This window comes from Clarias gariepinus, chromosome 19 (genome assembly GCF_024256425.1).
Source record: "Clarias gariepinus isolate MV-2021 ecotype Netherlands chromosome 19, CGAR_prim_01v2, whole genome shotgun sequence".
In the NCBI taxonomy this organism is placed as follows: Eukaryota; Metazoa; Chordata; class Actinopteri; order Siluriformes; family Clariidae; genus Clarias; species Clarias gariepinus.
This window is the reverse complement of record NC_071118.1, coordinates 18,028,185-18,041,803: the sequence shown is the minus strand read 5'-3', so window position 1 is coordinate 18,041,803 and position 13,619 is coordinate 18,028,185. Positions and strand designations below refer to the sequence as shown.

At 35.2% G+C, this 13,619-nt stretch overlaps 1 protein-coding gene across 2 annotated transcripts; it reads left to right on the top strand.

The window, feature by feature from the left end:
- Nucleotides 1–4,512: 4,512 nt before the first annotated feature.
- On the top strand, nt 4,513–7,481 carry irf1b (interferon regulatory factor 1b). 2 transcript variants are annotated; one of them, XM_053479173.1, is made up of 9 exons: nt 4,513–4,657; nt 5,157–5,248; nt 5,385–5,484; nt 5,583–5,794; nt 5,937–6,045; nt 6,171–6,290; nt 6,379–6,404; nt 6,587–6,719; nt 6,888–7,481. In XM_053479173.1, the coding sequence occupies exons 2-9, from the start codon at nt 5,162–5,164 to the stop codon at nt 7,019–7,021; spliced, it is 921 nt and encodes a 306-aa protein (XP_053335148.1). In that variant the 5' UTR covers nt 4,513–4,657; nt 5,157–5,161; the 3' UTR covers nt 7,022–7,481. The 2 variants fall into 2 exon arrangements, with proteins under 2 accessions (XP_053335148.1, XP_053335149.1); XM_053479174.1 differs by lacking the exon at nt 6,587–6,719.
- The last annotated feature ends 6,138 nt before the right edge of the window (nt 7,482–13,619 follow it).

Below are 13,619 nucleotides of genomic sequence, written 5' to 3'. Positions count from 1 at the left end.
TATTTATGGGTTTATTGCCAGTGCAATTGATTTTGATATTTTGAGCATTGTTTGTTCATTAGCTGACTTGCCTGTTGCGTTTGATTGGATCTGTTGAGGAGAAAAAAAATGAGAAATAATGTCAGTTTGCATACCTGTTGACTATGGAAGAGTATTATTTTAATGTTTAAAAAACAGTAAATTGTTAATACTATCATTTATACTATTATTTATATTATTATACTTTTGTTTATATTAGTATTATTATTTAGAAAAAGCTTTTTGTGAGGACTTTTTTTTGTTTTATATCTTCATTGCTTATTGCTTATCTGCAAGCAAGCAAAATGTAGCAGTATCAGTCCTGTCAGACCCATGCCACTATCAAGCTTACCACTGTCCTTTTGTCACACAGTATCATTAAGATGCAGAAAAGAAAGAGGCAGGAGAAGATTGACGCCTTTTTCAAGAGAAATCCTGTGAGTGAAGTTGAGAGATGAAAGTTGAAAAATGTTGACATTAAACAACAGTAGCCTATTACCATTAGATGCTGTTTGCATTTATTTCATTGTCTTACTTTTCAATATTCCCTGACCCAAACTCGCCTCAACAGTGTTGCTGTGTGCCATGTACATAAAGACAAGCTGGACAGGGGAAACAGAAAAAAAGGTTGCTGGGCAGTTTGTCTCTTGTAAGGAGAGCAGAAAGAGCATTTTGGTTTTTTTAAATGAGAGATAGTTGGTCATATAATATTTGGTCAGTTGTTGTTGTTGGTTGCATTTATATATGTGCATAGTTGTTTATAATGATTGTTTATGAATATACAGTATGTTGTTTGTGTGAAATGTTGTCTGTATATTTAAAGTAACAAAATTATTTCTCCGAGATTATTAAAGCATTTCTGATTCTAAATCTTTAACAAGTCTAGTGTCAAGTGTGTTCTAAGTGTGTTTTTAGTATCAATCTAGTATCACTATCAAACATTTAAATTGAAAGCTTTTTATATCTTGTATGTTAATACCTTTTGTACCCTTCTGCCATTGTATTCATCATTTTTATTGTTAACAAACAAACCACATTTACCCCCCACACTTTTAAAAAGCTTGCTACGCCCCTGCCTACAATAACTATTATATGAATTATTTTTGTCATCCACCAGTATTCCAAACATGATATGTTCTCTATCAAAAGCGGACAGTGATTGTATCTTTGGCTGCAACCAATAAGACATATTTCCCCAAAAGATACCAAAAAACGTTGTTCAGTTGTTCCCTACAGTACACCGTTCACAGTGCCCTTTGATTGAAACTGAACACTGCGGTTTGGAATTACACTTAATGTGAACATTACCCTGTAAAGTATACTTCGCAGGGTACTTTAGACCAATCGGAACGCATCTATGCTTTTCTTTTGCTACTAGATTGCTGTTCCTAAATACTGCTTCCCCAACTTCATTTCCCGTTCTGCCATTTTAACTGCCTACTCTCTCTCTTCCTGTGTGTGTGTGTGTGTGTATACTCCCCTCTGTTTCAGCTTGAATGGTACAGCCCTGTCTCTTCTCCTTACGGTATTCATGTTTGAAGTGAGTGCCTGCACAAATCTGATTACCAGAAAATAAATTTAGGGCTAAGTAAAGCTGGAGGGAAATAGGGGCGACAGTTTATTCCTTATAATGTATTGTAAACGTCATCTGGATGTCCTTTAGGGGTCCTGTCTTGTTCGTAGAAAATAATACACAGTAGCCAGGCAGGGTAGGGGACACCCAGTGTTGACGTGCTTTAGGCGTCGTTTAGACATAAAATGTTTTCTTTGGTAACGATAAATAAGCTACATTATTTAAAAGTTATCACTGGTCGAACAATTTATTGATTTCTGAGTGGACAAGGAGCATTACAATACTGGGAATATTCAAATGGGGAGATCCCTAATAAACTCGCTGGCCGCGCCGCTGCGTCCAAGTCACATGAGGTAACTTCCGAGGAATAACCCAGGAAAGACAGAAACAAGCCGTAATCTCCAGGAAAGAGGGGAGCTTATGATACCTAAGGGATATATATATAAAAATACAACAGGATTTTTTTTTTTAACTTAATGTAGATCCCAAACCCTAGAATATAAAAATGTCTCGCTAAAATAGTTTGAGAGCTGCTAACATTATACTGCTTTATCTAAATGAAAAACTCAGCTGCTCCACACAGCTCCTTTGCAAACCAGTATGTCAATTAGGTTAACCATGACCACTGGCCAATAAAAGCAGCAAATGTATGTGAACAGAACACACAGGGAATAAGACCACATCACATTTGACAAGAAATGCTGCCTGCAGAGGGAAAAAGGCATTATGAAGGGCGCCTCTCACCCTAATCATGGAGTGTTTAGCCTCCTCCCAACAGAAAGGTGCTACCAATGCCTCGACACCCACACAAACAGATGGAGAACTGCTTCCTTGTAGTTTTTTTTATAATGAACAGCTGATCTCAATGTATCTGTTTACATTTACGATTACTTATACTGCACTGCTTATCTTACTATCCATGTATTTTACCACACAGAACCTCAAATGTCTGTCTTTACACTACTTTATATTTCATAATCCACTGTCTATATATTTACTGTATAAACATATCCTGTTAAGCATTTCATATTCTTAACATGTCTTCACCGCTGCACAGCTTTTGTAAACACACACTGCACCTTAAGTATATATCATTTAATATCTGTATATCCTTATTTGTAAATTATTGTAAATATGCCACTCATGTACTCCTGTTTAAATGCTAAATGCATTTCATTCTCTAAATACATGTACTTTGCACTATGACAATAAAGTTGAATCTAATCTAATCAGAGCTGAAGTGGACCACTGCTTCCAATAAAACTCAAAATGTACACACAATAAAAACCAGGTTCATTTTCTTATTGTCTACATTTTGGTGCACTCTAAGAATGCTTTTACACTAGGGACTCAGACATGGATCCAAGTACACTTGACCCTAAAAGTCATGTGAACAGCACATCTTGAGACCGTAGTCTGTTGCCTAGCTGATGCAGTATAACTACCGTGTTGCTGTGCTCAGTTTTGTCATGGTGTATAACCCATGACATAAAACTGTCTTCTACAACCTCTTGTTAGTAGCATCATTTGGCTGTTCCTGTCAGGATTGAGTTAATGACGGTATTTCAACGACAATACATGAAATTGATCATTAGTACCTGCTTCGTATAAGCTAATAGCTACACAACTGTGTTTCCTTGCTAACAAGAAGATTATCATCTGCCAAATAATATAAAGAATGATCTTACATTATTTTAAACTGCAGAATTTTATTTTACATTATAACACACATAATCATCTTTGTGCATTTACACTTGAACACTCTTAACACTCACACTCTATTTAAAATAATAAAAATAAAAGCTTTATTAACCACATGGCACATGTCCTACCTTTTATTTTGATAGCCATTCCTGTGCAGTTGTTAAATTTAAGGCAATAAGACTTAAATATAAATATTTAAATGCAGCTATTATACTTGGCTAATAAGCGTTACCAAATTGCCCGTAGTGTGTGAATGTGTGTATATGTGTGTGCCATGCATAGGCTCCAGACCCCCCTGTATACAGGATAAAGCAGTATAGACAATGAGTAAGAGTGAGAGTATTAAATATAAGTAAACAGTTTTCTAAACAAAGTGATTAACCAGTTACATTATTGTTAAAAATTTTATGTTTATTATAAATATTATAATAAATACAAAATAACATCTGTTAAATTTATGTAAAGACTTAATATCCTTAAAAGTGTTAATTTAACAATTTAAGATTACATTGTGTCTGCCTGGCTTCATCATCCCATATCTTGTAACCATGAAAAATACAAACAAAAATAGTGGGACTGAGCTTATCTGCATTTGGGACCCTTGTGGGCCCCGAAAAGACTTCTACTAAGAAAAACTAAGAAGCCTTTAAATGTAAACGAGCTCCCCCTACAGCGCTTCTGAATTGCATACCATTTCTCGGAAAGACAGTAGTTTCTTGCTCTGACTCTCACTGGGAACCCTTTGACGCTGTAATGTAATCATGTAGTAAAAACTACTTACTCAAGTAGTAAACTACATTTTTTTTTTATAAATATTGAGGTGTGTGGTGCATTTAAGCATTTATCAACATGTTATTTATATTGTAAAATTTTATCAGACAAAGAAACTTTTAAGGGGTGATAAATTTTTTTTGTTATTAATTTTATTTAGCACTGTAATGAATCCAATCTTTTATCAGGCTTTATTTTTCAAACAGAGATGATGAGCAATAAATCTATTTTTATTTTAACAAACACACAAAACCATAAGCCTCCTGTTGCTGTTGGAATAGAGTGCATGTCTGCTTATGCCGAAACCACAACACTGTCCTTACAACCTCACGTAGCATGCATAGCTCACAACGGCGTGATTTCTCGGAAATCACCCCACTTAAGTTTGAGCGCGCCTGCACTTCGGTCACACTGCGCGTGCGCCGAATCCTGCCAAAGCCTTGCGTTGGGAAAACCCCCACGCCTATAAATATAAAGACATGCACAGCAGACACAAACACAGTTTGCAACCGGACAACAGCTTTCTACAAAACAAGAGGAATAACTTTATAATCGCTTCTTTTTCGTTTAATTAAACATTCCGGACACTCAGTAAGTATTCTGCTTTCATAATCGTTTCTTGTATTTGTGTGTGTTAATTTGTTATATCACAAGAAAGACACGAATTTCTGTTTTTATATATATATATATATATATATATATTGACATGCAGTGTTTATTTATTTATTTACAGTTAGGCACGTTTAGGCTGCTTATTTAAAGTTTATGTGTCCCTAATTACGTATATTATATATTTTAGAGGGCTTTGTATCCTTATTGTACAGTACTTCTTTTATTGTGATTTGATAGTTTGTTTAAACTCGTGCAGTGCGACAGGGCGCGCGTGTGGTAAACATGGACTGGACTTGCTGTATTTTGTAAACCACGAACATTATTTTTTACTTCAAACTAAGCAGAATTTTAAAGGACTATGGGCTAGCATAAGAAACTAAGTTAATGTGCGAGCTCATCCATCAAAATAAAATATAAACAGCTTGTATGCCACTGTAAAGAACTTAAAGAGCTCAAGCTTTTCACCCTATTTGTCCAGGAATCATGCCTGTGTCCAGAATGCGCATGCGGCCCTGGTTAGAGGATATGATTGACTCAAACTCAATTGCTGGACTTGTATGGGTAGATAAGGTAAGTTGGAGGCACAGTTTTATTTGAGTAATGTATTACATCGGCATAATTTTGATGTTGCCAACCATATGTGATGCATTCTATAAAATCACCTGAATTGCAATCAGAGTGTCTTGTGTCGTTTTGGGCTGCTTAGGAAAAAAAGATGTTCTCTATTCCTTGGAAGCATGCTGCACGCCATGGATGGGAGATGGACAAAGATGCCTGTCTGTTCAAACAGTGGGCAATCCACACTGGTGAGGAGCCAGTCGTAATGTCTTACAAATCCTTGTTTTGCAAGCAAAAAATAGCCTTTTATATGTTAAGTCCCTCATAACACGGATTGTGCTTGCAGGCAAATTTAAGCCAGGAATCTCTGAACCTGACCCTAAAACATGGAAAGCCAACTTCCGCTGTGCAATGAACTCACTGCCAGATATTGAAGAAGTGAAGGACAAAAGCATCAACAAAGGTTGTGAAGCTGTTCGTGTCTACCGCATGCTTCAGGTTGAAAAGAACAAAAACAAGAGGTCATCTAAAAGCCAGGACAGTAGGAGGAGAAAAAAGGTAGCGATACCATGTCATAGCATAATTTTTTTCATGTCATTAAGGCCAAAGCATGAAAGATTAAAGAAAAAAGGCATCAAAAGACAAATTTAAGAATTCACGATTTAAATCAAAGCACACTCATTTTTGTCATGTGGAAAAGGTAAGGAAGATTGATGCAGACATGGAATCAACTGAAGAGCACCTTTACACACACAAGCAGCAAGACATGATCACCCAGGAGAACACTATAGACAGCACTGAAAGCACAAGTAAGTTACCTTAACAGCCAATGCCCCAATAAATTTGTTTTATTAAATAATTTTATGCATAATCCCCTGTTTCCGGTTAGTTGATTCTTGGTATCTTACTTTTTCCGTGTGACTTTTCATTCAAGACACAGCAAGCCCCACCTACGATGTGCCTGACTGCTCAGGTTATGAAGTTGAAATTGGCCCTGACAGCACAAACGATATCTACACTGGCAGGTTCCAGGTTTCACCAGTACACACGACAGGTAATGAAAGTAAAACATTCTTTTTTTATTTTATTACTTAATATTATTTAGTGGCATGACATTCATTGTGTATTTTTTTTTTTTGCAGAGTATGAGGAAAAAGCTATTGTTGAGGTGAGTCTGTCTTAACTAACATAACTACTTTTTGCTCTCTGTTGTGCTTTTTCATTCTCAGGAATACCCTGTAATTTATCAAATTATCCATTATTGGCATTTCTGCAATTATTTGTAAACACCACTGCATAATGGGCAAGCAAAACCCAGGCAGTTACAAAATCTGTGTTTTGCTCCTGCAGATCACACGGCAATTGGAACTTGATAGTTCACAGTGGCTACAAAGCAATAGCAGCGGAAAGGGGTTCCTGTGCAATGAAGTAGCCATGACAGAATCTTACCAATGTCCAGAGAGCCAATGGAGTGATACCTCAGGTAAATAAATGATGCATTTAGTTTATGAGTATAGTATATATATAGCCAGGTTTTTGCCAGCAGGATTCTTAATTTGCTAGTCAAATATATCTTGTCTACCATTCTTTCATCAAACTAGTTTACATGCCATTCCCTCAAAACTATCTCGTGTTTTTCTTTTTTTTGCAGGAGAGGAGCTTGAGCTGCGTTTCTACACAGAACTGATACCAGGACTGCCCAGTGAAGATCTTTTAAGCTACACAGATATGTGGAACAGCAACCCTCACACAACTGGCCTTCCACAAATCAGTTGTCTACTCTAAGACCTAATTCTTTGATTCTCATTTTGTACATAGTGATATTACCTCATGTTCTAGGTCTTTCTTCTTTGACCATGAAATAAGATCACCAAAACCAAACAGCCTTTTGAGAGTCACTTTACTGTGGTCAGGTATAAAGTATGAATTTTTAAGCTGGAGAATTATGTTGGAGATTTTATGGTCATTAACAGAGAACACTGTAGACAGATTCGGCTTTAGCAGTTTCCTGATGTGTTGTTCTCATTTGTAAAGGACAGTGGCTTGTATATAAATATGTAATTTACTGTGATATTTGGCAGGTTCCGTTATTACATGTCAGGGTTTTAATGCATTTTCCTCTTAAAACTTTATAGGAAATCTAAAATGATTTTTTTAAGCTCTTCTGTGCTTTGGGTGAAAACTCTTCATGTCATTTGTATATAATGTATAAATGAGTTTATAATAAAACAGCTGAAAATTGTAAGATTTTTTTCCTTGATTTCGTAGTATTTATACGCCGATTTTATATATCGCCAATATATTTGATTTTGTTGGAAGCCTAACATGGACTCCTTTGTGTTCGTTAGAATGTGATAACATCAGTATATGGCTAAATTCAACTTGAAGGACATTCTCTACATTATAGTGTAACAGGAATCTTCTAAGAGAAGAGTGTGCATGCCTACACATATTCCACTGGAAACTACAGTCAGAATATTCTCTTGTGTATTTAAACTAACTAATGTTTAAAAACATATCGGATTTATTTAAAAAAACACACACATAAAACTTTACAATTATTAACACAGTTGGTTCAATTGCCACCTCACAGGCCCAGGCTCAATCCTAAACATGGTTACTGTCTATATGGAGATTGCATGTTTTCCCATGTCCTTGTGGCTTTCCTCTAAGCTTTCAGTTTCATCCCAAAAACATTCCCATTTTGTGCTTGGTATTTATAAAATTTTCTATAAAAGTTACATTAGTAAATGCCTACGGACTAAATGTAAATAGAGTATTAGTTGTAAATGTACTTACTAAGTACAGTAGTTTTGTGCAGTTTTAGTACAAATAGTAGTGTTTGACTACTATAAACTATACAAGGAAAAAGGAAAAAGTATAAGACCAGAGTAAAATACCAGAGTATTGTGGTCAATACAAAACATTATTCATCTGTCAGCAATGTTGGGTTGCATAATTGTAATAAAGCAATCATAAGCCAGAAATGGTCACTAAAATAATCTTGGTGGTCTAATTGTTCTTAGAGGGGTAAAGGGCATAATCACCAGAAAACATTGCTTGACTGACTTGGATAATATTATGTGTCTCTATGCTGGGGTGCAGTCACACATACTCACTTATGTCAAAGCTAAACCAAAGAGGCAATACAGATTAATTTTCTATGGGATAATTTATTCTTACACAGCAATAAAATTTTTTATATATTTGCATTTAAGTATTATTTAAAAAACACATGAAAAATTTGTCACAAAAATTATGTTTAATTTAATACATTAGGTTTTAGATGGAATATCCTGTCAACAGTAGTTTATTTTCAAATTAGCATACTATGTGCTGGCTATTACTATAACCACAACATGCTCAACTATGTGTAAGCACAACCCAACTGCCAAAGTGACAGTTTACACACTTTATTCATTTCCTGGGTTTGCACCATGAAAAAATTCATTGTTGTTGTTACCACCTGCTCTTACCTCAGGCACACAACCACAGGGGTCAAACGTAACTTCAAGGTTAAAATTAAGGTAAAAAACTTATTTATGACATTTGGCAGATGCCCTTATACAGAGCGACTTGCATTTTATCACATTATACATCTGAAAGTTAAGGGTTAAGGCCCTTGCTCAACGGCCCAACACTGGCAACTTGGTAGTGCTGAGGTTTGTACTGGGACCCTCAGTAGTCCAATGCTTTAACTGCTGAATTACCCCTGCCTAATCTTTTTATTGCTTCTGTGAGAAACCTCAGTGACCTGATATCAATATTTTGGTCAATTATTATTCTAGGAATGTGTCACTCCATGAACATTTGTCTCTTTGACCTCAGTATTTTCATAAAAAACCTCAATACTAAAATGTACCTTTTTTCTTTTCTTTTTTTAATAGCGGCTTATATATACTTATTTTTAAATAATATAATTGGCAGAGTTTGACCTGCCAACAATCTTTATAAACAAAAATACAAATAGATAAAGCATACATAGAACAGTTGCAATTTGTCCAAATCTTTGTTCTACTTTTAAATAACGATCCTAAAAAAATCAGCTGCAGCTGTAAAGCTGCTCTTCCCAATTGTCACAGACTCACATGCACCCAGACTAGTGGCTACTCTAAACACTGCCTGGATTTCTTGTAAATCATGTGACTTTTTTGCAAGCAGCAGTACTGCCACATGATCAAGTGGCGTCGCCACTGAGGAGAAATGTGTGCATTTACAAGAAACTCCCTTGGCAGAGCTGGAAAGCACCCAGGTTTCCTGGACGTTTTCCCATGACAATGCATGAAATCCTTTATTTGTTATTAATGTCTTATTTGGGTTTGGTACAGTAGCAAAGTAAACATAATAGCTCACTCATCTACCTTTATGTGGTATATATAATTGTGTAGAAGTTATTAATTATTATAATTTTAATATCATTCTTATATTATCATAATTGCTTATTTCAAAGAGATTTTGCTCTCATTTTGACATTTTGCTCTCTAATTTGTTAACAAACCTATGATCTGCATATGTTATATATATCAGTTGAGTCTGTATATATAAAGATAATTTGAAATATGTCTCTATACAAAGCTACAAAAATATTTAATAGTTTTCTAACATGGGGAGTAGGGAGAAATGGGTGTCAAACTTTTTGTTTGTTTGTTTAGTCATAGATGCTTTTGTTGTATCATGCCTAGCTGAACTATAATTCTGGCTCTTAAACAGCAGAAATTTTAATCATAATAATAAAAGCAATGACATTATTAAACAAGTGTAAAAAGGGGATAAGTGCTTCCTACATAATTCAGCCATTTCAGTCTAACCTGCCCTAAGAACCTGTTAAGTAATCTTTGTGCAGTGGTTTCTCCCTTTTGCATACTATGATACGAGCATTTCCTCCTCTATAATATGAAATACCTTGCATCCTTGTTTCTACTCTAAAGATGTGGTAATGAAATAGTAGAAATCTTTGATTCGTTTCTTGATTCCAAATTAAAGTGAATTACAGATAATGAATAGAATGAATACAGTATTAATACAATGAGTACTCTAATGACACTAATGACATTAATCAACTGTGTGAGCATGCTGCACTCTATTGTAAAGTAAGCGTTTGTTTGGATGCCTACAAACAAATGTAGGCTACTGACATCTTGTGGCATAAAGTAGCTTTGAACATTACTGTAACACATATTTAATGTGGCTTCTTTTGCCTGCAATCGTTGTATTTGGTCTTTTTCTATTTAATGTAATATAAATAAAAAGTAACATGAATATTACTGGTTTGCATATCATGTTCATAATGCAACTTTAATTAATCAAGGAGGTATTTAAACAAAAACTTGTTTTTCTTGCAAGGGGTGCAATTTGTGTGTATATTTCAGAGAATTTTCAGAAATTAAATTATAGGTAATCTACAATTAAACACAGATCTGATGCCTGACAGCCTCTTTGTTTTATCAATGTCAATTGTATGAACAAGTAAATTTGGTCAGTGCTTACATGTAGTTGTCGCTATCGTTAACATTGTTGAAGTTGAAGCCATTATATTATTATGATACATTCTAAACATCATCAAAATTATTTCCCTACCGAAAAATCCAATCTGACCAGTTTGCTGTCAAAAGACAGGCTGATGTTAAGCTGGTAAACCAGTTTTTTTCAGCAGATAATTTTTCATCTTTCTATTTTTACTACTTGACTGAACTGTTTAATAAACATTTGAGATTTTTTGTTAATCCTGTTGTATTATTATAAATTGTCTATAAAGATGCAGCAATAGCAGCAATAGCAGTAAATAATTTAGTTTTGGTTGATTAATGTCTCATCTTCCAGTTTGACCAGCTCAGTCTGTGTTTTGGAAGATAGTAGTTGGTTAGACCAAGTAAAATTTTTCAGCAGGATTGTTGTAGCAGAAATAAATGAAAAGCATGCATTTTTACACACTTCTCTTTCTAATCAACTTTAACAAGCTTTAAACAAAAAGCTTATACAATCACATATGTTTGACTTACCTCACATTTATAATGCTCATTTTCATAACTTTAATCAAAAAAGGTCAGTCCAAATAAATGAATAAAAGCATAAATTATTCAACAAACATTTATGTCTGGATTAATTTTCTTTAAATCAAGGAGTCATTTTTACTTTTACTTTCACTTACTTTCACTTAGAGGAACGATCAAAGAATGAAAAACAATTTTGGAATGGAAAAACTAGAAAGGTACAAGTTTAAAGACATTTAGGTCTTAAGAGACTTAAGTTTTAAACATAAATCAAACTTAATAAAATTAAAATGCAATGCTTTTTTGTTTTCAATGTAAAATTTCACTCGACTCTACTACTATTGCTCAATGTGAATTACTGTGGTTTACAAGCACATTTTGACCAGTGTTTTAACTGAAAGGTGGATATAATACAGATTTTGTACAGATTTTCTTCTTTAGTAATATTTTTTTCCTTATTACCAGGGTTATTCTTCTGGCCTTGTAAGAAGAATGGCTCTATCTCTCTATCTCTCCATCTTTCTATTTATCAATCTATCCATCCATCCAATTCCGAGCAGCACTGTGGACTCACACCTCCAAGGTCGAGGGTTCTATTTCTGCCTTGGTGTTGTGTACTTGGAGTTTGCATGTTTTGCCCATACTTGGTTGGTTTTCTCCAGATACTCTGCTTTTCTCCAACCATCCAAACTGGTGTTATCAAATTAAACAGAGTTTGACACCTCATCCAGGGTGTACCACGCCTTATGTTTTGAGTACCCTATGACAGGTTACATCCCCCTCAACCCTATATTAAATATGCGGTATAGAGAATGAGCAAGTAAATTGCACCAACAAACAAATATCTGAGCAAAAAAACCCAAATTAAAATAAAAAATAATTAATAAAAATCCTATTAGCCTCACTTACAAGTTCTTTATTAACACTACACAGCTGTTTAGTCCCAATCTATTCAGTTTGCACAGTACGTGTGGACTTTCACTAAAACTTCCATTTAAAGTTAAAGTTAACTGTAACGGTTAACCCCTAGAGGGCGCCAAAGCGCCTGTGTTTGTTTGTTTTATGTTGGAGTTTATGTTTAAGTTGGACTGCGTGTCCCAGACTGCACCTCGGTCAGGTGACGTGGGAATTCACCTGAACCGAGGTAAGATATTTAAGTTAATTATAAATAGCCTGACTGGAGCGCAGTCAGGCGTCTAGCTTTTGTTGTCCTTGTATGATTTATGTTGGTGTTTATTTAATAAAAAGCCAATACTAAACCGCCAGCTCGCCTCCTGCAAATTATGCCACGCACACACAGACACCAACTGAGAAACCGTGACATTAACTGTTCAGAATCTAAATAATTTTTTAAAATGTATTTACTTACTTATCTTTAAATGACACAGGCACCCAAATTAGCAAGCAATAAATTTTATCCAATATGTTAAAACAAATTACTTTTTCTTATTTTCTTTTAACCTCTTTTCTTTTAGACCTATGCTGCATCGTATATGTGGTCACTGCACTAGAGCTAGTGCTAGGTTGGCTGTCTCCACCTTTGTTTAAAAAAAGAGAAAAAGAAGTTTTAATCCTTACAAATGGGCAGACACATTTTTCCAAAATGTAAAAATTTGAACAATAATGACTACATTTTGACAAAATATTTGTAGAAAATCAGTCTTTATGACTCATTTTTGTTCATGTCTGCACTATAGCTCCTGTCTCCCTGCTCCCTTACAACCTATACAAAATAAAGTGATTTTTTTTTTAACATGTTGGTAACTGGTATGTTAAGATGCTGTTTTCCACATTCTCGTTGATCACTCAGGTTTGTTGATGGTGAAGTGATTGGTTGCTTACATCCCAGGAAGCCCTCTGTCTTCTGGTTTTCCTTCTGGCTCTAATGCTTACACTCTGCACTAAATATACATTCACCTTATACATAAACATTATACATACATTAATAGAGTTTGGTACTCTTTTTCTTACCTGGTTGTAATTTACAACCTGACTTGTTCTTTGATGAAAAAGAGTCCTTGCCACCAATTTTCAGTTAACACAAGGAAGCTGCAGAAGCATGCGCTCCCTCAGCTGGAACACTCCTGGCTGTGCAGGCCAGTAGTAGGTCTGGCAGTGTTTGGCTTGGGCTCACCCCATGTGCGTGCAGAGGATAGGTAGGGCTTTATCTTGCATCTCACAAACATATTTCACTATAGAGTGAAAGGGCAATGGCTGCTAAGAGCCAAAGAGCATCCGGCTGAGCATTTGGTTGAAGCGCTCCACCAGGCCATCCATCTTGTGGTGGTACACGAAAGTGCAGATTTGCTTGACCTGCAGCAACCAGCATATGGCTGTCATCAATTTTGATATAAATAAAGAACCTTGGTTATTCAATAAAATTCAATTGTATT

Excerpts from the sequence above, each read along its gene's own strand:
- irf1b (XM_053479173.1), top strand. The coding sequence starts at position 5,162 with ATGCCTGTGTCCAGAATGCGCATGCGGCCCTGGTTAGAGGATATGATT. Across the intron at positions 5,249-5,384 it reads GACTTGTATGGGTAGATAAG|GAAAAAAAGATGTTCTCTAT; the intron begins GTAAGTTGGAGG and ends TGGGCTGCTTAG. Across the intron at positions 5,485-5,582 it reads ACAGTGGGCAATCCACACTG|GCAAATTTAAGCCAGGAATC; the intron begins GTGAGGAGCCAG and ends TTGTGCTTGCAG.